This window comes from Lampetra fluviatilis, unplaced genomic scaffold (assembly GCF_964198595.1).
Source record: "Lampetra fluviatilis unplaced genomic scaffold, kcLamFluv1.1 SCAFFOLD_1201, whole genome shotgun sequence".
NCBI classification, from domain to species: domain Eukaryota; kingdom Metazoa; phylum Chordata; class Hyperoartia; order Petromyzontiformes; family Petromyzontidae; genus Lampetra; species Lampetra fluviatilis.
In genome coordinates, this window is record NW_027621612.1 from 9,654 (window position 1) to 10,000 (window position 347).

Sequence of the window (347 nt, forward strand, 5' to 3'; positions counted from 1 at the left end):
CACTCAGCCACTCACTCACCCACTCACTCACTCACCCACTCACTCACTCACCCACTCACTCACTCACCCACTCACTCACTCACCCACTCACTCACTCAGCCACTCACTCACTCACCCACCACTCACCCACCCACTCACCCACCCACCCACCCACTCACCCACCTACCCACTCACCCACTCACCCACCCACCCACCCACTCACCCACCCACTCACCCACCCACCCACCCACTACTTCCCCAACTCCCTAAACACCTCCAGCACCGCCCCCAGCGCCTTCATCCTGTCCTGGTGCATCCTCAACGCCAGCTCCGACCTCCGCCTGTCCGCCTCTCTCCGCTCAGCGACC

At 63.1% G+C, this 347-nt stretch overlaps 1 protein-coding gene across 1 annotated transcript in view; it reads right to left on the reverse strand.

Annotated features, from left to right (window-relative positions):
- Positions 1-229: 229 nt before the first annotated feature.
- Positions 230-347, reverse strand: part of LOC144955479 (uncharacterized) — a 15,729-nt gene continuing 15,611 nt past the window's right edge. Inside the window, exon 4 of the mRNA XM_078885683.1 lies at positions 230-347. This exon is cut by the window's right edge and continues 355 nt beyond it. Within this exon, the coding sequence (XP_078741809.1) occupies positions 230-347 (118 nt within the window).